General features: G+C 38.5%; 2 protein-coding genes across 2 annotated transcripts; one reads left to right on the top strand and one right to left on the bottom strand.

The window, feature by feature from the left end:
- The first annotated feature begins 884 nt into the window (after positions 1–884).
- Positions 885–8,576, top strand: LOC103437087 (chaperone protein dnaJ 13). Its single transcript, XM_029104558.2, has 13 exons — positions 885–1,210; positions 1,592–1,878; positions 2,469–2,666; positions 2,755–2,869; positions 3,286–3,372; positions 4,138–4,226; positions 4,507–4,591; positions 5,998–6,051; positions 6,405–6,485; positions 7,107–7,184; positions 7,474–7,704; positions 8,106–8,213; positions 8,300–8,576. The coding sequence occupies exons 1-13, from the start codon at positions 1,067–1,069 to the stop codon at positions 8,354–8,356; spliced, it is 1,614 nt and encodes a 537-aa protein (XP_028960391.2). The 5' UTR covers positions 885–1,066; the 3' UTR covers positions 8,357–8,576.
- Positions 8,577–10,607: 2,031 nt separating this feature from the next.
- LOC139196780 (protein ALP1-like) lies at positions 10,608–11,694 on the bottom strand. The gene is made up of 2 exons (XM_070823122.1): positions 11,355–11,694; positions 10,608–11,176 (listed from the first exon to the last, which is right to left on the bottom strand). Exons 1-2 carry the CDS (start codon positions 11,692–11,694, stop codon positions 10,608–10,610), a joined length of 909 nt encoding a protein of 302 aa, XP_070679223.1.
- Between the last annotated feature and the right edge of the window lie 14,239 nt (positions 11,695–25,933).

Genomic DNA, 25,933 nt, shown 5'->3' with positions numbered 1-25,933 from the left:
TATCAAAATACAATATACTATTAGTACATAACTCTAAAATTGTTAGGGATAAAAAAATTTATAACCAAGACTACACATTAACATAAGTTTTGACAGAATTTTAACGAAATGACCGTATTGATTTGCAGTAACCATATTCATAGACGAAATTGATTGATTTTCTAACTAAGTGAGCATTTTAAAGAGGCGAGTCAATTTCAGATATTTCGGATTTGGCTAGAATACTTACATATATTTATACATATATTCACATGAATGATATCTAACTATCAAATGGTGATTGCAATAAATACATGTAAGTATTTTTGCCAGTTCTATCATTTGTGATAAAAACTGAAAATAATACTTTGAAGGACTAAAACATAATCCTCCACACTTCTAATCTTCCATTGTTGAAGATGGCCATAGGCCTAATAGACTGGATAGAGCCTAGAGGTAACCCCAACCCATGCACGTGAGACAAACCTATCTCTATTTGAGAGTACAGAAGTGGTACATCATACGTACATCCGAACTTTTCGGCCCTTTGGTAAGCAGAATGGGATGAATTATTTCCAATTAAATTGAATTTGCAACCCAGCTAATATTTGGTGAAAAAAATTATAATACGAACTGGATTGGCTACAAATTCGAAATAAGGAAAAATATGATGAGTTATGGAACCCAACCGCACACATGGGTTATGTAAATCATCGATGCCAATCCAATCTTATTCCTAAGGGCCAATCACATCCAATCCATCAAATGGGCCCTTCGTATTTTGCCAATATTGGCCTTCCCGTAGGTTTAAGCCCAATGGGCTTTCATGGGTTTTGAACATCCCAACCCGGCCCACAAATATTGGTGAAAGAGAGAAAAGAAGTTAAAATTGGGTGCACGTCAAGGATATCGAAAAAACAGCGTCATTGTGTAGTACGGTGTACCCCACGCCCCGTCTGTCAATGGTAGAAACCCCTAAACCCCTAAATGTAACTGCCACGGTCATCCTCTGAAGTCACCTTCCGAACCCAAAAAATTGCCACTCTCTGCAAAACCCTAGAGCCAAAAGTACAGAGAAAGTAGAGAGATGATGGAAGCGGAAGAAGGACCGCCCAACAGAGAACTGTACGCGCTGCTTCACATCTCACCGGAAGCCTCCGATGAGGAAATCAGAAAAGCTTACCGGCAGTGGGCCCAAGTCTATCACCCTGATAAATACCAAGCTCCTCATGTAAATTTATTTAGTTTTTTTAATTTGGTTTGTAAATACTAAAGTTTGAATCTTTTGCTTATTGGATTGATACCCAATTGCTAATTTATGTTTAATTTGTCTTCGGCGGTGTCGATTTAGTTATTGAAATGCTGCGTTGGTGTTTGATTGTAATGTTTGGTGTTTGTTGCTTAAGGTTGAAATCTAATGAGATGTTTCTGTTGTAATCTTTTAATGCAATCAAACCGAAAGTGTTAAAGTTTTGAAGTTCATTCAACTGTCTTAGGATTAGCAACCCGAAATGTTAGACTTGTTTGCACGTCTTCAACAATGTTGGCAGTCGAATTTAGTTTCGTGGAAAGTGGTAACTGATTAGTGATGTCGTTGAATGTTTGTTTTCAGATGAAGGAGACCGCTACAGAAAACTTTCAGCGGATATGCCAAGCGTATGAGATATTGTCAGATGAGAATAAAAGGAAGATATATGACATTTATGGGATGGAAGGGTTGGCTTCTGGTTTGGAACTTGGGACAAAACTGAATAAAGCAGAAGAGTTAAAGGAAGAACTGGAGAGGTTGCGGAAAATGAAGGAACAAGAGAAGGTCGCAGCACATTTCCGACCTTCTGGTACAATATTGGCCAATATGTCTTTACCACACTTTTTACATGGCCATGGCATTATGAGAGGGTACGGCTCAGTTCCAGTCTCTTTATTATCTTTTTCTCCCATCATTCAATAGATCATCTTAGAGGTCACACTTGGTGCGATGGCAAGTGCCTTCGTCCATGAGCGGTAGGTCTCGGGTTCGAGACTTGGGAGCAGCCTCTCCATAAATGGGGGTAAGGCTAGCCGACATTCACCTCTCCCAGACCCTGCGTAAAGCGGGAGCCTTGTGCACTGGGTACGACCTTTATTCAATAGATCATCTTGAATGTAATCATTTCTTTCGCTAGTAAGCCTTTTGATGCCCATGGAGAAATTTTAATTTTAATTTGAATGTCATTTTATTATGTAGTTCAAATTTGAGTGTCTGCCTGTTACTTCTAGTTGCATTTTATATATCTCGACCACTTTTTGTAGGCTTGCAATTTTTTCCCTCGTCTTATTAAGATATCACTGTCTTTCCCACACGGTTACGTTCTTAGAACCCTATCAAAATCACATTGATCCTTGATATCTTAAAGGCATGATGTTCAATACAGTTGTATGCTTTGGTTTTTCTGCTTCATAGTGTCTATTGTTTTCTCGGAAACTGATTTCTTATAAATAAATGTCAGGATGGCTATGACAAGTTCAGTTCAGTCTCAGATATCAAAGCACAACACCCTTTCAATTGGTGGAAATTTGGCAGTTAATGGGAATGCTGGCGGTGGAGCCGCTACAGTTGTATTTGGACATCAGATGTCTTCCGTTTCTTCTATAGAGTTCATAGGTTCAGCTGGGTTACGGTCACTTATTGGGCTGCAGACAACTCGGTGAGCTTATTTTGCTCGAGTCACTTTGAATTTTCTTTTCAGCACATTGTGTTTCCTCTTTATAATCTTCATTGTCTCTTTTTTCCAGTAACTTATCATCGCATTTAACTGCCACATCTGGACTTTCACTTTCTTTGAAAGATGGTTCACTGAATCTCACCAACAGTTGGACACGACAACTATCTGAAACTGCAAGTGGAAATGTATGTGCATTTCTTGTTCTAGTTGACTCATTTGATTTATTTTATGTTTTCAGGTACTGTTGTGCTTTTATTGTATTTGGTAACATCACCAATAACATGTCATGCATGACTAATTAGAGAAATGTTGGAAAATGCTTGAAGTCATGAATGCGTTGGATACATTACTATCACTATGTTTGTAATGTAATTTATTCTATCAGTAGGGACGTGTATTTTTTGGAAGGAAAAGATGAAGAAAGGTCAAATAAGTTATGAACCCTGATAGAAGTAAAAATATAAATTGATCTAGGTAAAATGTCACTTATTAAGGAGAATAAAAAAAGAGTAAACATCTGATTTTGTATTGACTTATTTGTGAATGGCTAATATTGTTATTTTTTCATTGGCTCCGGGGGGTTTCACCTTCTCCTTGACAGATACACCTCTCTTTAGGCTCAGAATCAGCTGTGTCAGTAGGTTGGCGAAAGAAACAAGAGAAATTGTCTGCTGCTGGAGAGCTGAAGGTACAGCATGTTATTACCCCTATTAGTTGTAGAACGGTCTACAAGTTCATGATTATAATGCACTCCAACCTGTCGTCTTCTAAATTTTACATTGAGCATTCTTTTAGTTTTTATGAATTCAATTGCTTGATATACATTACATTGTTCATCTCACTTGGTGACTTAGTTAAGCATAATTTACTCTCTTTTATTATATCAAACTTAAGTTGTGTTAGGATTTTGGCTCGTCAAATATGTCCTAGTTGGTTTAGGATTGTTTTAGGAAACCTAGATGTATACCGATTCTTGTCCTAGAGGGATTAGGAAAGAATTTCAGTTTCCTAATTCAATTTAGGTTTGGATTTCTAGAAGTCTATTTGGATTTGGATAAGTGTAATTTCCTAATCCACTTAGAAATAGGAATTCAATCAGCCTTGGGACATGTAAGCCAACCCTATGTCTATAAATAGGGTGCGGCAAGGCTGATTTTTTAAGAGAGAAAGAAAGCAGCCAGACAGCCAAGAGTTTTGAGATTAGTTCTAGGGTTTGCAAAAGTTCTGTAATCTCTATTATTAATCAAGGGAGCGATGATTTCTCTAGAGAAATCACAACTGGACGTAGGCATAAGTTCTGCCGAACCAGTATAATTCTTGTATGTTTCTAAGTTTTCTAATATTTGCTAGTTTAGTCTATTGCCGTTGGTTACATTAAAGAACAAGGTCTAGTGTGTGGGTTTTTTTCAACAAGTTGTACGTAATTCACTTAATTTATTTTCAACTTCGACAGTGTGGCATAGATTCTTTTGAGGCATCAGCTCATTACAATCATCGCTTTTCATCAAAGTCTCATGGCCGTATTTCAGGAAAAATTGGAAGGTATGCTTGTTGGTTGATGATATATTATCAGTAAATGCTATGGTGACTTATCGTCTATAGTATTTGTTTCATACTCAATTTCATTCCAGTTTTTCATTAAAAAAAGGTTTACATTCCATAATACCACTTTTTCGTATATGGTGCCTCCTTTTGTACTCAACTAAGATACGTGGATTGATATATAAGCAGGATATTGTAGTCAACCAAATGTCGACACTAATTTAGATAAATATAAGTGCTCATGTTATGCGTTTTCTGACTTTAGACATTATTGATGCAGCACTGCCCTTGAGATTGAAATTGGTGGTGGGAGAAAGTTATCTCAGTTCAGCACTGTCCGCATGTTGTATTCAATAGGAATTCAGGTGATTCAGACAAAAATCTATAGATTTTTCAGAAGCTTTAGGCTGCATTTATTTCATGAAATATATTTTCCAGATACCATTTTCTTCATTGGATTTGTTTTCTTTTTGTTGCATTTCTTAATTTTCCAATTTTTTTGGTGCTATTTAAGTTTTATCATTATAGTTTATAGAGGAAATAACGAGTACAACCAACTTGAATTGATATCTTGAGTTTTTAAAGACCTTTCCTCTTATTCTTATAAAAAGATATAGAATATTTAGGTAGGTTAATACTGCTAGAAGTTTCCATCCATCATTTAGGATAAAATTAAATATTCCTGGACTTACAGAAAATATATCTTCCAGGATTTTTGGAATATTTAGTAAAACATACAACCTGTAAATGGTGCTCAACGATTAGGATTGGTCAGTTAATTGAATATTGTCGTACCGGGGTAACAGCACAGATCTATCACGTTCAGAACGTCGAACCTGAAATCAACCAAATCAGGAGGAGAAACTGATCCAATTCAAGCTAAAGAATACGGGATTAGAGAAACTGATTGAACTCAAGCCAAAGAATATGGATTTGGAGAGTGAGGTTGATTGGTTTTAATAATAAATGGTTGACATTTCAAAGGCATCAAAGCAGAATTGAACAAGGGATCTTTTGCAAATTAATAACGATAAAAGTACAACAGAGAAGTAGGAAGTAGTTGAAGGAAATGTAAGTGTCAGCAAGGGAAAAGATGTTTGGGCAGTTGGTGAAGAAAGTAAAAGTATGTTGATGGTTTAATAATTGTGCACAGATATAAAGATATATAGTCCACATTTCGATAGTCAGACTATCAAACAAGAGAGAGGGGGTACATGCATCAAAGAACAAGTTTGAAATTTCAATGAATTGACAAGGGAAGCAAGAATTAGGGGAAAAGAAAACATAGTACCAAAAAATTAGACAATTGATATGCGCTTGGTTCATTCGGTTTTGACACATTTTAAAAACCTTTGAACTGCATACCTATCGGAGACCTATGATTATACATCTGGAACCAAGTTTGTGTCTTATGGTTGTAGGGATCGTATTGAACAGGCTGGTTTGGTCAGGTTCTTGGTTCATCTGTTTTATTTTATTTTATTCTTTTCAACAGCCTCATCAGGAAATTGATCTTTCTGGGTTTGATATTTGATTCTTCCCCAAAGTTTCTGGTGAAACAATTAGTGGATAATTATAAAATTACATCAGTTCCATATTCCCTCCTATAAAGTCCTTGATGTTAATCATACTAGCTTTGAAAAGATTAAATTTTGTTTAATAATGGCCTAATGTTTAGAGTTCATTTAAATACAATAAATTTTTCTTTTACACAGTATTTCAGTTAGTTCATGTTTAAACTGTGATTGACATCTCATACACTTCCTTGCAGGGTATCTTTTGGAAATTTGAGTTGCATCGCGGGGGTCAAAAGTTAATTATCCCTGTAAGCTTTATCTTATTATTTCACTCTTTATGTATTTTAGTGTGGGTGCAAATTTTATCTGTATTTGACCTTTACTCAGAGGTTTTCTATGTGTTTCTATGCCTTTTCATTCTTTCACTTGCGGATTAGAAATACTTCTTGTGTAGTGTTTAAAGAGCCATTGAGTGTGCAAAATACAAAATGGAGGTTACATGTTGCTATCTGTTTATGTGTTTCTGGAATGTTTTCTTGTCATGTATGCATGGCTCTCTTAATATCATTTTGGAATAAAGTATATTCAACTCTATTTTTCAATATCACCTAGGTTTAGGCATTATAAGGTTTTGATCTGTTGCTGATGTCTTTACATGCAGGTTTTGCTATCAAGGCATTTGGATCCTGTGTTTGCAACTGGAGCATTTCTAATTCCAACATCAGTGTACTTCGTACTCAAGGTTATTACATATTTTCTTTAATTTTAGCTAATCTGTTTTGAATATGTTGTTCTTCTTTACCTTATGCTGGCAAAGCCTAAGTTTTTTACTGCCAGGATTTGTTCATTATTTCTTTTAAACGTTCTTTATTAATTTAGGCTTTTTAAAGTCATATATTAGTTGAAAACTCTGTTCATTTTGAAATATCAAACTGTATATCAGGAAGAGGTTTCTTGCTCTTGTTCTGTTCATAACTCGTTAGAGTGTGAATTATACTTAGACCCGTGAGCATACATTATATAACGAGTTTTATATTTGGTCTTGTCCTTGCAACTTGAAATTAATTATGTAAATCTGAGGGCAAGATTGAATGTAGATCCATCTGGTGGCAAAATATTAGATTTTTGTCCTCCTCCCTTTATTTATTATTTAATGATCATTGATGTAGTGTTTTCATGTCTGCGATTTAGCAGCTAAGGTTTGTTACATTATTAGTTGCTTTTATTATGCAGAGTTCCATTGCAAGAACTTTTTATTTTGTGTAGTGTGAAAAACTCGGTATTTGATGGATTGAGACTTGGAAGTTCTAATTTTGATCTTAATGTTGTCTGTTGATTCTGTGTCCTTTTTGTACGCTTGCAGAGATTCATTTTGAAACCTTACTACCTTAAGAGGGAAAAGAAGAAGGCGTTAGAGAATATGGAGAAAACTTCTGCACAGGTATGATTATCCATAAGTGCGAAATAGCAATATTAGAGCATTAAGTTTTGGTGTCTGTTGTCATGTCGGGTGAGATGCTGAAAGATACCTGTTGCACCTGGTTTTCAGTTGGATGCTTAAGTGTACATAATGCAGGCTTCAGAGTTCTGTGTTTTACAATTTATTTCCCCGAATTAATACACTGCAGTCTTTACATCTGATATCTGTCTCTTTTTTTATTTCCTTATGTTTAATATTTTACATTTTTCATTGTGGAATTTGAAAGAATTTCTAAACCCTGTGTCTGCAGGTTCGAGAGGCAAGAACAGCAGCTGACAAAGCTCAGAAGTTACTACAGAATGTAGCAACGAGAAAACAAAATAGGCAGCAAGAAATAGGGGGCCTGGTAATTTCAAATGCATTGTATGGGAATCTCAAAGCTTTGAAGAAAAGCAATGCACCAGTAGAATCAAATGATTCACAGGTCATTGATGTTAAACTGCCTCTAAATTTCCTTGTCAGTGACTCTGGAGAACTGAAGGTTGGTTCTTTAACAAATTTGTTTCTGCTTTTAGTATCTTTCGATAATCTTAAGTTTTAAGTGCTCATGAGATCATCCTGGGAATGTAGCTTGATTATACATTTCCGAAAATGCATATTATCATGTGTAGTGATTAGTGAAATCCAACTATGAAAATGAGTTTTACAAACCTTAAAGTGAGGGAACCTTAGTTTGGCAACTCTACTTTTCCTGTTGACCTAAGGGGAAAGGGAGGGTTATGTTCTAGCTCACAAATACCACGGACTCTCATTCTTGAGCAGCCAAAGTGCGTCTGCTTGGCGTGCCATGTTTGCAGGGTCTATCGTAACCAGAATAAATCTGAACTCTTAGAGCTGCAGTAGTTTCTATAACACTTGTGGTTGATCAATTTAATCTGGCAGCTTCATAAGGGCGTAAAGAAGTCTGGCATTATGGGATTCTGTGATCCCTGTCCTGGAGAACCTAAACAGTTGTACGTGGAATACACTTATGGTGGCAGCCGATATGAGGTACTACACTTCAGTTTGCTTTTGTTTTTCGGTCAGAATCCTGAAGTTTTGTTGCTGTTGGCTAAAATACGAAACTTGTGTACCAGGTTACGGTTGACGATTATGAAGAGCTGCAAATACCCCAGGAAGAGCACAGAATTTGATTTTCATTTGACCATGTTTAAATCTATATTTGCTTACCTTTATATCTCCCAATTTTGCATCTTCCTCCTTTCATAAACCCCCAACTCCCTCACAAATATTGTATTTAATTTAGAAACCTGCAAATAAGTTTGTTTCTGTGTGTATTAATAACCACATTTTTATGGCATGGATTTTACTGGTCCCAAATGCACTTAATAAAAAAAAAAACATTTGAAAGAATTGACAGAACTGTCGGAGGGTATTCAGAAGGTGTTATGCAATGGTCCTAATGTTTTTTTTTAGTAATTTGGATGAGAAGTTTATTGTGGAGTTCAATAATCTCCTGGAGCAGTCACTTAGTACTACAGTTTAATAGTATTTTTCTTCACTTATAAGTGAAAGGTTTTAGGTTGGATTCTCGTCAAAGGCGAATTTGAACCATATTATTACTAACCCATTGTGAGGTTTAGCTTACTCCCTCACTATCTAAGTGATCCCTTTTTTCCTTATTTGTTTGTGTTATGCATTGAGAAGTTGTCTCATCTTACATTTGCTGCTTTTTGAAGAAAAGGGTGGAAGTCTGAGAAAACTTCTCAATTGGGTCCAAATGTGACTCATTTATTTTTTGCGGATGATCTAATTTTGTTTTCTGAGGCTACTCCTAAGAAAGCTAAAATTATCGAACGGTGTATGGAAATGTTATGTAATGCTTCCGGTCAGACGATGAATTTTGATAAATCTGTCGTATATTGCTCGCGGAGCACTGGCAAAGAAACTGCTAGCAAGATTAGCTCCATTTGTGGCTCCCTCTTATTGATGATCTTGGTAATTGTTTGGGAGTGCCAATTGTGCATTCGAGGGTCACTTCGTCTACCTCTGGCTCTATTGATAAGTTATGAAGAAATTAGCTTCTTGGAAGAGCAAACTATTGTCCCAGGCTAGTCAAGCTACTCTCATTCGAGCTGTGACTTGTTCAATTCCTATCTATATGATGCACACCTCCAAGCTTCTTGTAAGCGTGGCCGAGGACCTTGATAATCTTAAGAGCAACTCCATCGTGTGGAGTAGCCTCAGCGACAAGGCCCCAAAACAAAGGGGAGGAGCCCGAGCAACTACGTCCAACCCATCTGGGCGATTGAGCCCAAGGGGGCATGAGGGAGAGGCCTAGCGAGAGTAGACGGCCCGAGAGCCTGATGGCAAGGCTACCGTCAGGTGACGTCAGCCACATTTTGTATCTGTTTTGCTTCAGGCGCATGGGGTTCAAGCGTGCGTTGGCGCGCATCATCCGACAAGAATGTAGATATGGGGCCCGCGACGCAGTTTTGAAAATGTTACCGTTGGGGAGGCCACGTGGCGCCTCCGCATCTGTTGGATCTCAATGGTAATTTTTTCTATACCATTGAATTTCCAATGGTAATAATAATTTTAAAACCTTATTTAATTGCAACTGTTGGATCTAAGATCAACGGTTCACGTTATTCGCCTTTAAAAATAAATAAATAAAAAACAGTTTAAAATTTTGAAAATCTTACCGTTGTGCCATGTGGCACAATCTGGAGTGTTGGAATTCAATTTTTTTTAATCCAACAACAGAGATTAATTATGTGAATAAAAATTTGAAAAAAAAAAGATTTTACTTTTCTATAAATACTTTCTCATTATCTTCTACCTTACACCACAATTTCATATTTTCTCACCTACTTTCAACCACATTCTTATCTTTCTTTCAAAGTTTCAATCCAATTTTTTTTCCAACAAAATGACTAATGATGCATGTACAAATTAGACGCTTATTGAAAATGTTGCGTTGTGTACTAGCTGTGTTGAAGTTACTCATGATCCGATTATAGGTAATGAGATGTAGTTGCGAGAAATATGGAGTCATATTCATACCAATTATCTTGAGAAAATTGGTGGGAAAAGAACCAAAGAATCGATGTCCAGTCGTTGGAAAATACTTAGCCAATCGTTTAGCATGTGGAGAGACGCCTTGGCACAAGCTAGTAGTAATCTTCGAAGTGGGGAAAATTTAGCGGATCAGGTAATAATATATTATTTATTTGTTTGTACTATACCCAAATTTACATTAGCTACTTTGATTATAATTATTTCTTCTCCCGCATTATGTAGACACTTCAAGTACAATCTTGGTATAATGCCAAATCCAAAAACCAAAAGCAATCATTCACTTGGTGGGAATGTTGGAATATTGTCAAAGATTGTCCTAAATTAAATAAACACACCAAATAAAAACAAACACACTAAATGAACTTAAGTATCTTGAGCTTGTTTCAATTCCCACTGGTGTTCTATCAAGTCAATTTGTCGGACATTGTGCATATATGGCCTTTGAAGTGCAATATATCGTTGAATGAGCATTTCTTTGTAACGTCCATCCCTTTCTAATGGCTCAAGTTGCACGGGTTCTTTGGTGGCGTCATGAGCACAATATATTTGTGTTCTGGAATTGTTCATTGTGTTTGGCTCATATTCATTAACGGCATCATAATCGTACTCATATTCCACAATCATGTTGTGAAGAATGATGCACGTCATCATGATGGATCTCAGTGACTCTAAATCAAACATTTTGGTAGCACCCTTGACAATTGCCCAGCGAGTTTGGAGGATACCAAAACAATGCTCCACATCCTTCCTGCACCCCTCTTGACAGCTTGCAAAGTGTTTTTCCTTTGCACTTTGTGGACGTGGCACTGTTTTGACAAACGATGACCACCTAGGATAAATGTCGTCTGCTAGGTAGTATGGCCCGTCGTACTTATGTCCGTTAACCCAGTATGGGACTTTTGGTGCCTTTCCTTGCAGGACACCATTGAACACTGGGGATTGGGCAAGGACATTTAGGTCATTTTAAGCTCCTGGAATCCCGAAAAAGGTGTGCTAAATCCATGTATCAAAAGATGCCACCACCTCCAAAATGATATTTTTTTTCTCATTTTCTGTCCCCATAAGAGCCTTACCATGCACTTGAACAATTTTTCCAGGTCCAATGCATACAGTCGATGCTTCCAATCATCCCAGGAAAACCTCGCATCTCGCCCTTCTTCAGAAGCCTTTGCAAGTCTATCTCAGTAGGTATTCGGAGGTACTCTATGGTGTAGATAGATTCGATTACTTTGCAAAACCTCATTAGGGACTCAAGAATGGTTGATTTCCCCATCCTCACTATCTTATCCACTTGGTTTGTAGATGCTCCATATGCAAGCATCCGCAAGGCAACAATAATTTTTTGCTCATGCATGAGACTCATAGCACCAAAAGCATCATTCTTTTGCACAAAGTAAGAATCATGGTTGCAAATAGCAATCATAATTTTGTTGAACAAATGTCGTTCCATTCTAAAACGACGTCTAAAGTAAGTATCAGGGAATGCACTGTTATAGATAAAATAATTGTCCAAGAGATTCGTACCTCGTCATTGCCTGCTTCTATCAAGGTTTGTGGAATGGCTGGGCTTGCAGATATGAGCTACAGTTTGGATGACTCGACAGGAATGTGAGGCTCTGGCCATTTTTGCTTCGTCATCTCTCCTTCTACGCTCCTCATCCTCTTCCATCTCATTTTGGGCCACCTGAAGATTGAACATTCTTTCTGATTGGTTAAACAATTCTTCCTCTTGCTAATCAATTTCCCACATCATTCTTGAAGAAGAAGACATTGTAAGAAGGAAGCAGAAACTATGAATAATGATAGAGATCTTGAGAAAATTGGTGTGAGATTTCTGAGAATGGATGGTGGATTATATGGAGGATTCAAAAAGGGTTAGGTTGTAGATAATGCCACGTGGCATGTCGTCATTCGTTAAAAATCTGATCGAAATCTATCCTCAAAGATTGCAAACAGATTGTGACACGTGGCACGACGTGATTGGTTAAAAAACTTATCGAAAATCTATCCTCAATGATTCTAAAAAGGTAACGACACATGGCACGACGACATTGGATAAAAATCTTATAAAAATCCTTCACCAATAATTGTCTTTTCGAATAATGACAGGTGACGTAAGGAGAACGATTAAAAATCTTATCCGAAATTACAAATAAAATTATTTTGTATTGTTTTATAAATAAAAAAATACTAATATTTTATTGCCTATTGTCAGGGTTATTCAGTGTAGGGGTGGATATGCAAAATGCAGTTATTGTTCATTAAGGGTAGTTACTATTCACTGGGTGGATTAAATAGTCAATAGCCTTGGGGGGCCTTAGCAACGATGGAGTTGCTCTAAAGAGATTTCTTTTGGGGGGAGATTTATCAGTTGTTTTGGTTTCCAATTAGGTGAGTCACACCTTTAGTCTTGATTTGTATGAGTTTTTGATGGCTAATTTAATGTCCAAAGAGTAATGGAATGATACTGCTGCTTGGTGTGATGTTTTTGCTTTTGTGTTGTGGATAATTGGAAATGGAGGAATAATATTTTTTGAGATAATTTTTAGCTCCCTATTTATGGGCTGTTTATCTGAATGTTGTGCAGTGGTAAAAGGCTTATGAAGCTAATAAGGTGCATTAAACTGATGACATGTTTACGCAAGGGCAATTGGAATAAAAAAGGGAAATTCAATTCCGATTACGGAATACTCTATTGTTTACCAAATAGTTGGGAATTAAAAAATTGGTGGGACCCACATAAATATTAAATCCAACTCCAAAGTTTGGAGGAATTGGATTCTCTACGATTTGGTGGGAATTAAATTCCAGGTTATTACGGCAATCAAAATGGATTTTTTTCTCCCCGTTATATCCTTACTTAATTCCAAGCTTGTCCTTCACATTAACCCAACACCAAATTTTGTTCTCTCAGCAAAAAAATAAAAAATAAAAAGAATTTGTTGGGGGACTTTTAGGTCGAGTTGGATTTGGGCCTTGGTGGAAATATTTTTGCTTTCCTTGGTTCATTTCAACACCAAGTCTTGAGATACCTCGAAAGAATTAGTGTGTCTTAGGAAATACCTCGGTTGGACTAATGACCCAAAGATAGTATGATTAACGCAAATTATTACTTGCCTAAGCGAGGCGTGATTTGGAAGCTACAAGCATCTCAATTTAGCGTGAGAGAACTGGTCTAGGTGTCGAACCCATGACCTGGAAGGAACTTATGCATGCATCACAATGCTTGACCCTAAAGCCGTGAAACGTCTCCCCTTCATTTCTCCAGAAACCTCTCATTTTCTCCCAAAGCAAACCCTAGTTGCACCTTGACTTCCTTCCTCTCTTTTCACTTCTGCATCTCATATATGTAAAACTCGAGATACTCTCTCTCTCATTTCTCTGCAACCATAGCAAAACCCAAAAAACAAAACCCAGATGCGTTGTTCCTCACCATTGTCGGAGCAAATATAAGCTCAGAAATCAGAGAGCCAAGCTGCACACCTGCAAAACTAAACCGATACACATGTACGAGGTAAACAACCTCCTTGTCTCTGTCATCTTCTCATTTCCAGTACCCTCATTGTGCAAACACTCATGTATGTCCGATCTATGCCCAAGATTCATAAAAAAGGATGAAAATGAGAAATGGCGTCAAAGAGTGTCATAGGGTATCATTTTTAGGCATTGTCCAATGGAGAGGGCTAAAGGTCTAAAAATTAAAAAATAACCTGATATGCCGAAAAACTCATCTCCAACTGATAGTTAGACTATAAGTCTATGGAGCCAACCAGGCCATTATTTGGCCAAAGAGGCATCAGGCTGGTCAAATGTAACCCCCTCTTAGGCCATCTCCAATAGAAAGCGCTAAAGGTCCAAAGCTAAAAAATGACCTGATTTGCCAAAAAAACTCATCTTCAATCGAAGGCTGGACTATAATTTTATGGAGCCTACTAAGCCATTATTTGCCCAAAGGGGCATCAGGCTAGCCAAATGTAACCCCCTCTTAGCCATTTTTTTGGGCCTAGCTCCTCAATTGGAATAATCGATTCAAATTCAACGGCTAGATTTGAAAATATCCAAGGGTAATTTAATTAAATCAGCCATAAATTCAAAGTACAAGCTTAAAAATAGCAAATTATTGAGATGGCTATGTTTAGCCCCTTTAGTTGGAGATGGTGTATGAATATGACCTGACAATGTTCATTTAAAATAATATTTTGGTGGGCTATATTTAACCATTTCAGTTGGAGATGGCCTTAGCTATTTTTTTGGGGCTTAGCTCCTTAGTTGCAATAATCGATTCAAATTTAACGGCTAGATTTGAAAATATCCAAAGGTAGTTTAATTAAATTAGCCATAAATTTAAAATATAAACTTTAAAATGACAAATTATTGAGGGGGCTATGTTTAGCCCCTTTGGTTGGAGATGGTATATGAGTATGGGTTGATAATGTTCATTTAAAAATAATATTTTGGCGGGCTATAATTCTAGACGTGGCTATATTTAATCCTTTCGGTTAGAGATGGCCTTAGTCCCTTTTTTTGGGCCTAGCTACTTAGTTTCAATTATTGATTCAAATTCAACGGCCAAATTTGAAAACATTCAAAAGTAGTTTAATTATATAACATAAAACTAATAAATTATTGAGGGAAAATTTAGAAAAATAGCCAAAATTTGGACCCTATATAGAATTATAACCACTTTTTAACTTTATTGTAAGTATAACTAAAAGTTGATGTAAAAGTACTAATATATCTTTAATGACTAAAATTATTTGCAATCATGCCTTTTTTTGCTATTTGGCGTTAAAGATAGAATGTGCCTCTGGAAGTTTTTGCAGAGCTTTACCGATGCTCCATACCGATCAAATACAAAACACCTTCAATGGCAACTCTCAATTTTGTTAGAAACCAAGTCCATGAACATCATTTTCTAAGTCACCCATGCCATATTAAAATTTACAATGAAGAGAGAGATGAGGCGTTTGTAGGGAGGGGGGGGGGGGGTTAGGTGTTATATATAGGCAATACGATTAGTGCATATTTCATATTTGGTTACTGTTGCTTATGTATCACCAGTTAGCATGCAGCTAGAGGCGGCATTGAGGAGGAGTAAAATGTGCAATCGTACAGGACCACTAAATTTGAAGGGGCTCCTAAGAAATTATTTTTATTAGCACTTCTTATATATTAAAAAAATTACTTTTGTTAGTACTTCAAAATTTCATAGTGCACTTCTTTTAAGTGTAAATTTTGTTTCTTTCTAAATATAAAAATTAGGAATGCACAATGAGATATTAGGATTGCCAATAACACCTTAAAAACCGATTTTCTTTTCAATTTTATTTTATAATAACGCTATATATTCAAATGAAACTTTAAAGTTAGAGTTTTTGAAGCTTTTTTTTTCTTATTTGGTTGCTTAAGATTGATGTGCTTTTGATTATTTAGTGAAGGTTATGTTTGTAACTTTATTTACTTATTATTTTGATGACATTTGTAAACTTACAATTAGTAAGTCATAAAGTTTGTTTTGATTTAAGTTATTGCTTTCTAGTACCAATATATTGTCCAACTTTTTTTATAAAAAAAAGTACCAATACATTGTCCAACTGGACTGGACCTATTTGAAAATTGTACAGGGCGGCCGGGCTGGGTAATAAAAAAAATACTTAAGAACTGGACCTAACCCTGCCCGTTTGAAGCAGGTTGGTTCCTACGGGTCCACGGGTTCAATTTGGGTTTTATTTTATTTTATTTATTTACATTCTTTTACAGATTGCAGAAGCTAGATGTATGTGACTCTGTACTCTGTTGTTATGCTAAATGGATGAAATGAATCACCTGTTTCTTTCTTGCCAGTTGATATTAGTATTGTATTTTAAAGAGTTAAATTGTTGGGTAAAGGAAAGAAAGAAAAAAAAGGAAGAAACGTCCTTGTTTGGGTTTCTGCATCATGGACTTCAAGAGTGTGCTGCAAATTGAAATTGAGGACCAAAATTGAACAGGGAAATAAACGATAATTAAATGAACAAACAAGGCAATGGAAAATACAAAAAAAAAAAAAAAAAAAAAAAAAAAGAGTAAAACTAGTTATTGCTACTATCACCATGCAACCCATAAAGCATTTCGCAAACTCCCATAACACAAACGAAAACATCCATGAAAATAGACACACAGGCAAAGAAGCTATTTCCACCCAGGTCTTACATATTGAGGTATCAGATCGAGGAGCAATTCCCTCAAAATTTATCTACTACTTAACCCAAAATCCCTAAATCTAAAAACCCTAATTTATTTCAATTTCTAAATCCCTAAATTTAAAACATTTTTGAAGATTTGGAACATATATAGAGTGGTCAGTAGACTCAGGACGGTCAGGTGGTGAAGGGAGGAAGACATCCAATACAGTTGAGAAGTGTTGATGGTGGTAGTCAGAGTTGAGTTGAGATGAGTTGAGGGATGGAGCTATCGAGTCAAAGTTGACCATGAGCATCACAACTGCACAAGCCATAATCTCATGACAACAACGACAAAGAAGAATAAACTGAGCTAGCCTGGGAGCATGGTCGAGAAACGAGTTTGAGAGTTGAGAGAATAGTCCAACTCTAGAAGTGTGGAGAGTGTGGATGCAAATTTTCTACCATCTTCTCCTTTGACGAAAATGCACCTGCAAAATAATAACACCTAAGATTAAGACCAAAAGTCTCACGCGCCCACGATGAATGGGGGGAGGCTTTTGCCAAAGAATCTCTGATGCCAAAGTTAGAATTTGAGAAAGAATGTGTTTAGGAATTTTTGGGTAGAGAATGACTTAGCATTTTAGTGGGAGAATGAGGCTATTTATAGGGGAGTGGCTGACCCTATTTGGAGAATAAGGACCCGCCATATATGGTGGATTTATGAGTATAATTGCAAGATATTATGTGAAATAATATCTTGTAATTAACTTAACAATTAATCCTAAATTGAATAGGAAAATTGGGAGTTACCTTTTGAGTGGGATTTGATGAGGAGTGATGAGAGGGATTTGAATAAATATCATTTTGATCATCTTTGACTCTTTCTTGATTGAGCCGTTATTGTCCGTTGCATGCGCATGAGAATCTCGATGTGCCTTGAGGATAATTTTGTTTTTTTAACCCAAAAGTACACGTGTCACCTCCATAATTTTCTTGATTATTTTTGGCTCCACAGATGCCCCCACACATGTTGGGCTACTTGTTGGAAAGGGCAACAAGTGTAAAGATCTTCCTTTAGGAAACATAAGATTGTTTCCTATTTTGATGTAGACTCCCACATTAATTGGAAATTAGATCCTTCTATGAAAAGGAATAAATCACTTCCAAAGTAATTAGATGATTAATTCAACTTCAGAGAGCAATTTATTCTACCCTACAATAGAGAGAAAGCTAGAGGATATTTGTTCCCCTCCCCTAGCAATCTTCTACACTTGCCTGTGTAAAGAACTGTTTTTCGTTGCTTTCTTCGTCTTCTTGCAGCACCAAGGTAAGAAAAAAAATTAATTTTTCCTTGTCTTCATAATTTTTGGGGCCTCGGGGCTTGAAATTTAAGTCGACAGGGGTCGAGGATGTGTAAAAAATGGTTGGGGAACTGCAACATGGTTGCTGCCATTGGTGTCTAGTTAGGTTCTGTGGCAGCTGGCTGGGTCAGATGCGGCTCGGCTTGGGCCAAGTTGATGAGGTGCTGGATTGGTCCAAGGAGGCATGGGTCTCGTTCCTTGTTGGGCTTAGGCCCGTATGTGAAGAGAAGTGAGAGAGAGAGAGAGGCGTGGGGGTGGCAACCGCTTCTTCATTTTGGATTGGGCAATGAGGCCTTTGGGCCGAGAAAGTGCCTGGCGTGCTGGGCCACTTGACGTGTTGGCTCGAGAGGGAAAGATGGGAGCTAGGGCGGGCTGGGCTCCCTTGGCTGCTGTCTTTGGGTCATGAAGCCTGATGCCTTTTTTTTGTAGCTGTTTAACGATTCTTCCTTATGTCTTTGTAGAATTTCTTCGAGCATGTGTCTTTGAGTAAAGTGGGCTACTTCAAGGCTACTCACTTCAAAATTAGCTCCAATGACTTGTTCAAAGATTTTATTGAAGCACATAGGCATGCCATTCCGTCAAGGGTGCGTGTGAAGCGTGCCAAGGAAAGTAGTAGCCGTTAGCCATGTAGTGGGGCTCGGAGAGTCATCAAGTTTCACCCTTACTACTTCATGTTAGGATTTACTTTTCCCATGCCGCATTTCTTCCAAGAAATCCTTTGCTCTATGAAGTGTGCCCCTGCTCAATGTTCTCCCAATAAGGTCTATGTGATGGTAGGACTCCTAAATCTAAGCCAATTCTTTAACTTAGATCTGACCGTCAACCAATTTTAGTACTTCTTTGACATAGGCCACATTGATGGAGTTAGGCAGCTGCGATCTTGCCATAGAATCTTCAATCATTGGAGTAAAGGAAATCATGACTGGGCCAAGGAGACCTTGAAGATAAAGAGAGAGTGGGAGTCTGATTTTTCCCTTGAGCTGCGCGTTCCGACGATTTTCATCACTGGTAAATAGACTGCTTTGTGCTTTTACTGAGCTACTATTTGATTTGTTGATTCTTTTCATCTTCTTATGTAGATTCAGAATTCAGCTCAACTCCCAAGACTTCTCCATATATGAAAAAGTGCATGTTGCTTTAGGTATCCCTGCTGAGTACTGTGAATGGTGTTGGCTGCTTACTTATTTTCATCGGAAGAAAGGTGGCTTGCCCCCGAGAGAAGAGATAAAGTGGATCAAGGTGAAGGCATTAGCTCGTCTGATTACTGTCGTGGAGCCTACTGTTAACAAAGGTGGAAATAAGAGGTCTTCCCCACCTGCTCAAGAGATGCCGACTGAGAAAAAGTCGAAGATTTCCTTCGCTACTCGTGAGGGTCCGCCTACTGTCGATAGGTTTGTGATTGACTTGACCTCTTCCAAGGAGAAAAAAGATGGGGCTTCTAAATCTGAGCCGGTGATGCATACTATGCTAAAGATGGCTAGTACGGTTGCTAATAGGATTACTCAGTGTAGAGGTTTCGTCGTGCCCCCAATGCCGAAATATGTGCCAAGACGTCTGCTGGAGGCTTAGTTCAATTCACATTTGGAGAGGCTTGCTACTCTGAAGAGCGACAAGGTAGACTATGCTGCTAAAGTGGTGCCAAGGCCCACTCCCCTTGTTGTTGAGATTGATTCACCTGCTAAGAAAGAGGAGACTGCTCGTATGGGCAGTTGTGAATAATTCACCAAGCCTGCTTCTGAGGAGGCTGTTGAGATTTGTGCGCTCTTGAAACCATATCTGCTTGAGGACATGGATGCATGTGTCAAGCTTGTCAATGGCTTTAGAGGGGTTGTTTTCCTAAGTTCTTTTGTGAAGCATACAACCAAATATAGAAAGACTGTTATACTTGCTATGATGCAGAAAACGACGATTCTGGCAGTCGAGTCTATGCTCATTGATTAAGAGGATACTAAGGCTGCCAAAGAAGTGGCAAAAACTATGGCAACTGAAGCTTATTCCTTTCCTTATAATCAAGTGATCCACTTCAAGAAGATCGCCGATAGGCTTGAACCCCAAGTGTTGGAACTCCAAGGTGCACTGAAGATCAATGAAAGTCTGAAAAAGGAAGTGGATGAACTATAACGTAATCATGTTGGTCTGCTCGAGGAAAATGAACAACTAAAGGGTTCGAGGCTGGGCTTGAGGCTTCGCTTGTTCAAAGTCAGATTACGTATATCATCTCTTTGGTAGGCCGTCTGATTTTGAGTTTGCTGAGAAAGACTTCGAGACCTTCTCTATTCCTCTGGAAAACTTGTTTAACTTTACTTTTAAGGCATCCATTGGCAAAGTAGTCAAAGACGTTGGTACCTAGGCTTGGGCAGCTAGGGGTGAAGCGCTGGATGATGTCGCTGTTGAAAGCATCACAGCTGTTGAAGGTATGGCGACCGAATAGTCTTAGAATGTCAAAGCTACTGAAGAGTAGTTTTTTAGGTAGCCTTTAGGATTTTCTTTGTTTTCCTTTTTGCTTTTTGCTTTGCTTGAACTCCTTTGACCTTTGCTATTTGTTTATCAATTTTGCTAGAAAATGTAATAAACTTGCTTTCTTCGCTTTTCTGCATCTTCGTTTCTTTTGTTTACGCCCAACCTTTGACCTTTAGACCAGTGGCAAGCGTGCTGCTTTTCTATAAGCAGACAGGCACGCGTAGCCTATGCAGCCATAGGTGTTGGTGTAGAACTTTTGCAAAGTTGTTAGCCATAAGATCGGCAGCTGAACGCCTTACTTATAGAAGTAGACAAGTCTGCGTGACCATTTGTCTGTTAACCTTGGCTTTCTTCAATCCTTTGAGCTGTGTGGCTTGCATCACAACATACTAAAGATTTTGGGTCATGAAATTCGCTAACCTTTCGTATAAAAAATATGCGGTTGTATGGAATTTCGTGAGCAAATGTCTGAGAAAACTCTTTGCTTTTTATGTAACCAATTTTGTGGGTTGCGCAAGTATCACAACACTTTAAGAATTAGTGTAGATCTAAACGAGCATTCCATGCTTAGCAGAGGTGAAACTTATCAACTGCGTAGCATGTCGGCAGTGGATAGAGCTTCGTATATACACGTTTACTACTTGAAGGGCAAATCGTAGGCAGTCTTTCGGAAACCGTAGGCTACCTTAGTGCACTCGGTAGGTTCTAGGGTAACCGTCCATAGGGCATAATGTGTAAAGTGCCTCATCCATTTATGAGGCATGGTTCCATACGGATTAGGCCAAAAGACCCAAAATCCTTCAATTAGCTAAGCCTTGAAAAAAACCATTGTGGCTACTTCTAGGAATCATGACACAAGCCATCGTGCACCTAGTTACACCAGGGCAGCCCGACTTATCCACGTATGGATATTCGGAGTGTAAATTTTATCCTCTTTCATTGGAGAGTAAACCCATGTGGGTGTCGGGGAATTGGTTTACCCTCTCGCATTGGAGAGCATGGTTGGTCCCCAAAGGGGTGCAATTCATGCTATAAGTCCCTAGGAAGGGCGCGGTATTCTTTTGAAGTGCAGGATTGATCAATTGTTACAAACATGCAGCTGAGCCAATTTGTAAATGACTTCTGAATTCCTCATTGAAAAACGAGTGAAACGAACAAAAATTTAGCTGTAAGGTAGAAACTACATAACAATTGGATAATTCTCGGCTCATAAGGAGGTGCCCGTCGAGCTGCTTGAGTCTTTGGGCTTTGATGTAGTAGGAGGTCACGCATGGTACTTCCTCAGATTGTAGGCGTTCCACTGCTTTTCGATTTCTTTGTCGTTCATGGTGGCAAGGGTGTAACTACCCTTACCGCCTACTCTGCTGATCTTGTATGAAGTTTCCTAGATGGGATCCATCTTTTTGGAGCCTTCCCTGCAGGCAGTGATTAAGGCTTTTCTTAAGACTAAATCTCTGGGCTGGAACTGCCAGATCTTGGCCCTTTTGTTATAACTGGAGAGGAGCTGCTGCTGGTAGGCTGTAATGCGAGTGATGACCTTCTTGCGTTTCTCCTTTGCCAGGTCTGTAATGCGAGTGATGACCTTCTTGCATTTCTCCTTTGCCAGGTCTAAGTTTGTGGCCATTTTTTTTTGTTTTGCTCAATACTTGGCAGTAGAGTGATGATGTTTGGCATAATGACATTGGGATGAAAGATTGCTTTTGAACCAAATGCCAAAGAGAAATGAATCTCACCGATTGCTCGTCGTTTGGCTTTGCGATAAGCCCATAAACATCTGGGAAGTTCTTCTGGCCATTTTCCCTTCTTGTCGGTAATGGATTTCTTAAGGCAGTTGAGAATTGTCTTGTTGGATGCTTTAGCCTGCCTATTGCCTTGGGGATACCTTGGCGTGGACATGTGCTGCTTAATGCCATATTTCTGGAAGAATTTCGTTAAATCTTTGCCTACAAATTATGGGTTGTTGTTTGTGACGATGGATTGAGGGAAGCCAAATCGACAAATGATGTTCCTCCATTGCTTCCACCCATTTGGTGAAGTAGTTAGTTGCCACAATCATCATGCCTCTGCCCCTAGTAGCGAACGGCATTGGCTCTACCAAGTCGATTGCCCATTGCATGAACGGCCAATGACTCATCTGCAGGTGTAGTTCGCTGGCAAACAGTACTGGTGCCAGCTTGTAGCGTTCGCAACAGTTGCACTTTTGTACTAACTCCTTAGCGTCTTGATGCATGGCAGGCCAGTAGTAGCCTACGTTAAGAGCCTTCTATGTTAGGGATTGGCATCCGGAGTGATTTCCACAAACGCCTTCGTGGATTAAACTTAGAACCTTTAGGTCGTCGAGAGGTGCTAGGCAACGAAGATGTGATCCAGTGTAGGATCTTTGGATAAGAATGTCGTTCCAAATGTAGTAACGTGCTGCCCTTGTTATTTCTAGACTCTAATCTTTCTATGGGGAGTGTGTCTTTAACCAGGTAGTCTTTAATAGACTCTTGCCAATTTGGAGTTATACTAACCTGTGACACTTTGCCTACTGGCTTCGCTTCTATGCTTGGTTTGTCTAGATACTCCATCGAAATAAAGCGTTTGAGTTGGCGATCAAGGGCAAAGCCTAAGCTGATTAGCACGTCCATGTAGGCGTTGTCTGCCTGCGGAACTTGAGTGAAGGTGTAAGTCTGAAACGCCTTAAGTTCCTTTCGTACCTTATTTAGGTATTGGGCAATCTTTAGATGTTTTTCCATGTACTCCCCAGTAGTCTAACTGGTGATTAGCTGGGAATCAGAATGAATTACAAGCTTTTTTACCGCCAAGTCTTTTGCCATTCGGAGGCCTGCTAGTAAGGCTTCGTACTCTGCTTCGTTGTTGGATGCTTTGAATCCTAGAGTAATTGCATGCTTGAGCATCGAACTGTCTGGAGTGACAAGGACCACGCTTGCTCCAGAGACCTTGTAGTTGGATGCGTTGTTAACGTGAAAATGCCAGAAGTCTCCATTGGGTGAAGTAGACATAGCTAGGGCATCGCTCTATTGAGTTGCCTAGGCTAGGCGTGAATTCTGCTATGAAATCCACCAAGGCTTGGGCTTTTATCGCCATGCGAGGTTGGTAAACTAAGCCATATTGGCCAAGTTGTAACGCCCATTTCATTACTTGTTGAAAAGCGTCTGGACCATGTATGATTGATTATAAAGGATATTGAGTCATGACGATGACTGTGTGAGCTTGAAAATATGGTCTGAGCTTCCGACGCAATAATTAGTGCCAACATTAATTTCTCGATCTTCGAATATCTGGTTTCCACATCGAGAAGAGCTTTAGAAGTGTAGAATACCGGCAGTTGGGCCCCCAACTCTTCTCGTATAAGGACAGAGCTCACTGCTACTTCTGAGACTGCCAAGTAGATGTTTGGGCTCAGACATGAGCTGATTCTATCAGTCTTTTCCTGCTACTGGGGATCAAGAATGATGTGTTCAATGTCTTCTTTGGGTTTTCATCCCGTGTCATTTGCTAGTGCGTTGATTTGGACACCATTATCTTGATCTGTCTGCTGTAATTGCTATTTGGTAGCTTTGTCGTCCCTTTGGACCTCGAAATGAGGAATTGAATTTTTTAATACTTGACGGAGGTTATAGCATCTAGCATTATCAGCCAAGGTCACCCTAGTGGCGGTGTTCTTACGTTAATTGCCAATGACAATCGAGGTGTGTCCGTTGAATCCAGTGAGTACCTCTGCTCGGGGTATGATTGTGCTTTCCAGGCCCATTTTATGAATTACTAATAGTTAAAGTAGGTTGATCGCACTTCCATTGTCAACCATCATTATGTCGACTACAGTGTGGGCTAGTTGGACAGATACCACTAATGTGTCGTCGTGTGGGAAGTCGACGCCTTTGGCATCCTGCTTGGTGAAGCCAACAATGGGTCCAGGTTGGGTGTTAACTACCTAGACATGTGAGACTAGTATAGCCTGTTGGATCTTTCCATTCTTGGAGTTGTTGGTGGTCCCCCAAGTGCTCGGATTTAGCGAATATGCCATTAATCAAGATTATCTTGGTCAGTGATTTTTCATCGGCATCTATATTTCTTCTAAGGTTCGTAGCTAGCTTGTCCACGTATCTATTAACCTTGCCTTCTTTCACCAGCTTCTCTAGGTAGTTCCTCCAAGTGTAGCAGTCATCAGTTGTGTGACTAGGACCTTGATGGAATGCGCAGTACTTGGTGTAGTCCAACTGAAGGAAAAAAATTGTTCAAACTAAGAACATGTGAGGACATTTGAACACATAAGCAAACTATTAACACTTTAAAGTAGGCATGCATTCAAAACAATTCTAAAACCCATGACGTTCAAAACCTAGTGAATGGTGAACCAAAAGACTCTTTGACAAAATAAAAAGAAGAGAAAGTTTGAGTTTCATTATCCTTGAAGCTTATCTTTGTTTACACAAGGGATTCACCCAAGTTGAGGGCCTTCAAGTCACCTCCCCTGCTTTTTGGATGGTTGATTCTTCACTTCTCCTTTGCACCTTGAAGATTTAAGGAGATAAACTCTAAGAACACCAAAAGTTTGGTGTCTCTAAGTCTCCTCACCAAGGATGATGTTTGAAGATGAAATGGATGACTTAGAGGAAGGAAGATTGATAGCTATTTTTCTCTAAGTGTGGCCGACCTCTTTGGAAGACAAAGAGAGAAAGAGTTTTGCTCTTTTGCCTCAAAGAAAACCCTTGATGTGGTAAAGCTATAAAGTTCCTTTTATAGCACCTCACATTTGAGTGGCAAACTTGCAATTATGCCAAGTTCACTACCACTCACCTTATGGCCAGCCATCATTTAGTTATTGGGCTATTTGCCCATTTTGTTTTACTTGTCATACAACTTAAACATAATGGGCCCTATGGACCAAAACCCTTTTGGGCCCCAAGACCCGAAACTAACTTGAAAGCCCAATACGAACCTTTCGTATAATTAATTAATCTTGAACATTCTTAATTAAACCATTTAATTTCTTATCCATATCATTTATATTTCGTCACTTTCATCTTTACTCAGTGTACGATCTATTAGGTTCCAATTAGCGAGGCAATGGGCAATTGTTACTCTTAATGATCGATTGTGAATTGAAACTACATTTCAATTCTCCCTTTGATGAAGATTAGTGTTTGCTAATCTTCAGGGCTTCCATAAACCATGAGTGACACCTAGCAGTATGTCATGGCTACCCAAGCTAAGTAGAAGTGGTTGGAGAACCTATCCAGTTACAATTAAAATGCAATACGGTCATTCTTTAATACAATACTCTTAATCACATTGTTTGAGTGATAGTTTGTTCCATGTCTACTATCCAATGTGATACTTCTATAAATGATTCAATTGAATATGATTTGGAACAAACTTCCAAGTCATATTCGTATGCTTTGGCCAAAGACTCCCGAATCATATCTCAGAGTATTCTTTCTCCACCTTGGAAGGTTAGAGATCTCTTGTTGTGTATTCGTATGCCTACATGACTAGATAGCTTGACCCCAACAATGTCGTGGACATTCTCAATGGAATGCCTTTGACATGATCAAATATCAAGGACCTAACCATTAGATATCTATGATGCCTCAGGTCAAATGACTACTTTGCATATTGCAACTTACGAGTTCTTACATGACATGTATATTTGAACTTTTTTTTTTATTATAGTTCAATGTACTCGATTACCATTTTG

This window comes from Malus domestica, chromosome 06 (assembly GCF_042453785.1).
Source record: "Malus domestica chromosome 06, GDT2T_hap1".
Lineage (NCBI taxonomy): Eukaryota > Viridiplantae > Streptophyta > Magnoliopsida > Rosales > Rosaceae > Malus > Malus domestica.
Note: the sequence above shows the minus strand (reverse complement) of the source record. Positions and strands in the feature narration are given on the sequence as shown.

Coding starts and splice junctions, on each gene's coding strand:
- LOC103437087 (XM_029104558.2), top strand. CDS start 1,067: ATGATGGAAGCGGAAGAAGGACCGCCCAACAGAGAACTGTACGCGCTG. Junction 2,667..2,754: donor ATTGGGCTGCAGACAACTCG/GTGAGCTTATTT, acceptor TCTTTTTTCCAG/TAACTTATCATCGCATTTAA. Junction 6,486..7,106: donor CAGTGTACTTCGTACTCAAG/GTTATTACATAT, acceptor GTACGCTTGCAG/AGATTCATTTTGAAACCTTA.
- LOC139196780 (XM_070823122.1), bottom strand. CDS start 11,694: ATGGAACGACATTTGTTCAACAAAATTATGATTGCTATTTGCAACCAT. Junction 11,177..11,354: donor GATGATTGGAAGCATCGACT/GTATGCATTGGA, acceptor CCCAATCCCCAG/TGTTCAATGGTGTCCTGCAA.